Source organism: Diaphorina citri, unplaced genomic scaffold (assembly GCF_000475195.1).
Source record: "Diaphorina citri unplaced genomic scaffold, Diaci psyllid genome assembly version 1.1 scaffold6186, whole genome shotgun sequence".
In the NCBI taxonomy this organism is placed as follows: Eukaryota; Metazoa; Arthropoda; class Insecta; order Hemiptera; family Psyllidae; genus Diaphorina; species Diaphorina citri.
In genome coordinates, this window is record NW_007383562.1 from 8,422 (window position 1) to 12,657 (window position 4,236).

The window sequence follows — 4,236 nt, forward strand, 5'->3', positions numbered from 1 at the left end:
TAACCCTCAACCAGCCTCAGCTAGCTGGCAGTTTCAAAGGCTCCCTGCTTTTAAAGAAAAAGCACAAGTCCTCACGATTGGCTTGACTGCGGGTTCAGGACCGAGCCAATTAAACACGGCTAGAGGGACCATCACCCGGTGTTATGCAGATACATAAAAGATATCTTTCCTTTCCTCTGCCATCACCATTCGGCGAACTAAGCGTACAACAACAAACCAACGGGAGATATTTCTTTTTTCTAGACTTCTAGATGCCCGAGATAAATCGATTTAAAAAATACGGTAAAATCGTAGAACTTTGACGTTCACGGCATACGATCTTCGTAGGGCGATTGACGTCCATCAAATGTCTTCGAGCAAAGCTCCCTCGCGGCAACACATTATCTGTTTTGTGGCATGCATTTCTGCGCAATTCATGTTTGTGCGCTTACTTTTTGCGCATCTCCCTGAAGTTCTGACGTCAGAGTTCAGGACTCTGACGGAAAAATAAAATTGAATTTTCGACCTTTTAACAGTTCATTTTTCGGAGTTTTTGACCTTCATTTGGATTTTTCACAAACTTTCTTACATTAGGAATCGGGACCATTATTTATATTTTATTACCCATTTGGCAACTGCTCCATGCTTGCTAAATGATGAGTGGTTAGAACCCTAAGTTCTCATTTTGATTAATATTTTATTCTGACCAACTCTGTTTTCTTTCACCGAGTGATTGTTTTCAGAAATTCCTGCTCACCCTGTTGGATATTAGTGGTAAACTGGTAAAGATCCTCGGCTGGTATCTAGTAGGAGGGGGGTGGGTTCGATCCCGCCCCGAAGTTAATGGAATTTTTATACTCAACATTCGTTTGCGAATTTACATGCCAGCCTAGTTAGGCTTGGTGGTGCGCGTCCTGCCTTGGTAAGCGCGTAGGCCGTCTGGGTTCCGATCCGCGGGATTTTATCCTGATGGGGGTAATGTTCGTTCTCGGAACGGCTGGGTTTTCTATCTGTCTTTTTCTCTTCGTTAACCCTAGAGTTACAGTCCTCTGTTAAAACTCTGAAAAAAAGAGAGAATTTACATATCGGAAGCAAAAGTATTATACTCCAGAGTTCTTTTTGCCAGGCCATAGTTATCTTCGAGGGTACCTTGTAAGCTCTGGGTTGCGAGTTCGATTCCTGAAAGTATTTCCTAGGATAAGAGAAACCTAGGTACGTGATAATTTAAAACATGGTAAATTAGAGTAGTTAAGGGTATTTATTTTGATATATAGTCTACTTATGATAATGTTTTATACAATAGAAAGAGTTTAATAGGTAAGTTAAATGGAGCTCAATACCAACACAAGAGTCTCCCTTTATTTACAAATTATAGGACTGATAATATTTTCCTTTCTGTCCCCTCGATTATAATAAATAAGATTATGATTATTTACCATTTAGGATTTGGTACGGAAAGTATAAAATAGAACATAAAATGGTGGGTTCACTTACGGGGAAAAAATAATAGCGCATACACAGAGTTTGAGAAGCTAGACCGAAAATAACAACACCAAAAGCTGTGCCAAATGCATAGAGCGAAAATGAATGAGGATGTCTTTGAAGGAAGAGCCATTTGTCAATGGAAAATGTACAGGAAATGACGTTTTTAATTGACCTCAAATATTATTATATTTGGTAGGGGTTTACCAGTCTCATGTTGAATCTAAGTATGTTGGTCCAATGATGGAGGTTTTTTTATGCATCTACTTTTGCACAGACGGGACAGGTCAACAAGAGTCTGTAATCTCGTGGGGTAAGACTTCTAGGGCATTTTAGGAGTAGAGGCACATCTCAGTCTGATCGAAATAGTAGTAGTGACTCAGTGAACTGTAGATATCACTTGGAAAAACGGCCTGTGAGTCGGTATTGGGCTCACGAGAGCCTGACCGGGCCCTTTAACTATTGAACATTTTTTTCTTCTAAATTTATGAAATTAGAATTAGAATGGTTGTTATAAGGCCATCTTTTCTGAACGCGATAAGATTCCATGTCTTGGTTAGGATGAATCCCGCACCGTATGTATCACTACGCCACCGAGACAGCTGTGTTTGGGATATAATGGTCACCCGTGGATGCAGTTAGGTTGGGACAGCGCCGAAGACAGATTGGGTTGAAACTCAATTACCCGTGGCTGCAGTTAGGTTGGGACAGAGGCATGGCAAGACAGATTGGGTTGAAACTCAATTACCCGTGGCTGCAGTTAGGTTGGGACAGCGCCGAAGACAGATTGGGTTGAAACTCAATTACCCGTGGCTGCAGTTAGGTTGGGACAGCGCCGAAGACAGATTGGGTTGAAACTCAATTACCGGTGGCTGCAGTTAGGTTGGGACAGAGGTAACTTCAACTGAGAGATTCGGCGTATACAGACACATAGCCTGACATACGTTCTACACGCATACGTTGTGCAAAGTCCAGCAATAACATCTGAAACAAAATACGATGAAAATGAGTCTCTTAGGCCGCGGGTTCGATTCCCGCCCGGGGCGGATTTTATCCTGATGGGATAATGTTCGTTCTCGGAACGGCTGGCTTTCTCCTATCCTGTCTTCCTTCTCTCTCCGATTTCGGGACGATAAGACCATAGCGTTTACAGTTCCCTCTGTCAAACTCTTAAAAAAAAATCAGTCTACATATTGTGGTCTCCTAGTCGAATGCAAGGACCGACATGGAAGAGGAGTAGTGTTTCCAATGTAGTAATACGAACCTAAGTTTTCGGACCCTGTTGTCAAAGTTGTTCCATTTTTGATATGGAGTACAAACATACATATAATAATTCAGTAACAAAGCCCTCACACAATTAACAACGACCCTTAGGTTTTCCAAATTTGGGTTCGGAAGGTGGGGTCACTCTATGTACGGATACGGATAGAGTTGACTGTGCCTTTCATTCATAACCATGTAGAGGTTATCTAGTTAAACGCGGATGAAACCCACTTAGTTCTATCTCGTCCTTTATTAGCTACACTGGTTAGCTATCAAAAGTATCAAAAAATAATGTGTAAAAGATCTATAGCTCTATCTAGCTAAATTGTTTTTCTGGTCGATTTAGGACTTCAACTTGCAGTACTATCGATTGATCATACTGAGTATTAAGTAATTCAGTGGCGTGCAAACATACGAGTTGTAAAGACGCGTAAAACTGATTTATATAACTAAACCAGTGTTAGGAAAACTTGAAAAAGGTAAGATCTCGCCGGTTAATCTTTTAAATTAAAAGCTGGAAAATTTCCAATGAAAGCCTCTTTTTGTTGGATCTAGCTATAGTTCGGAGTTGATACCTATCGCAAGCTATCATTTTTGATAGCTTATCTCAGAGGAGGAGATGGTACCTTAAGAAAGAAGCGGGAAAAGGGCACACAAGTCTGCATCTGCCTTCAGCCGGAGAGAAAGCAGTCGCAGAGTTAGTCGGGAACGATCCACTAACGAAGCCCGCCTGTAAACCAAAACCGATGTTTTTATATGTTCACTACGGGAAGCGTAAGTTGGAAACCGTTTCCTTTAAAGTCCGACCATAGTAGGGACGACTTTCAGGGGGTCTGTCTGATTCAACCATATGAGACAAATTGCACTGGGTCAGTCTGAGGATATCAGAATCTGGTGGTCAAATTTAGGCTAGAACAGATTAGAAGATAGGACAACAGGATAGAGAAGAGTCAGTCGAGGGTACCGCATCACCCAGTTACGCGAGCGGAACGTCGGCGCCCTCTGGGCGCCCAAGCTAAGGGCCGCCCCCAGTTCTTTAACACCATAGGTACGTTTTCTAACTAAGGCACTGACCGACAAACGTCCCAGGTAGTCGCGGAGCACTCCTTTTACTCATCGATACTGTTATTTACGCGTATCGCTGGCCACGGTTCGTACCATCCATTTGTAACTTACTATCCTAATAACTCTATAACACCCTTTTAGGGATGTTCGACGTCACTCGTGGTTTTCAACACTGTATTATTGTGTTTCTTTGACGTTAAATAAATAAATAGAGAAGGGTCCACTACCATTCTGAGGACCTTCCTAACCCTGTCCACGGGCAATATAGATGTACATAGAGGGCCTATCAATCCAGAGAGGTTCTAGTGTAAGATGGTATCTCTCCGTGGACTATCAGATCTATACAAGTACATATATCATGAACACCTCACATTGACATAATGATGTGGTCTTGCTGTCCATTCTAAGAATAATAATGTTCTAGTGTAAGATGGTATCTCTCCGTGG

At 41.9% G+C, this 4,236-nt stretch overlaps 1 protein-coding gene across 1 annotated transcript in view; it reads right to left on the reverse strand.

Moving 5' to 3' along the window:
- Positions 1-1,657: 1,657 nt before the first annotated feature.
- The window catches only part of LOC113472557, a gene marked incomplete at its 5' end in the record, with an annotated part of 24,144 nt that continues 21,565 nt past the window's right edge, over positions 1,658-4,236 (reverse strand). The window contains 2 exons of the mRNA XM_026832346.1: positions 1,658-2,181; positions 2,355-2,445. Coding sequence (XP_026688147.1) covers positions 2,362-2,445 — 84 coding nt within the window. The remainder of the gene's footprint in view (positions 2,182-2,354; positions 2,446-4,236) is intronic.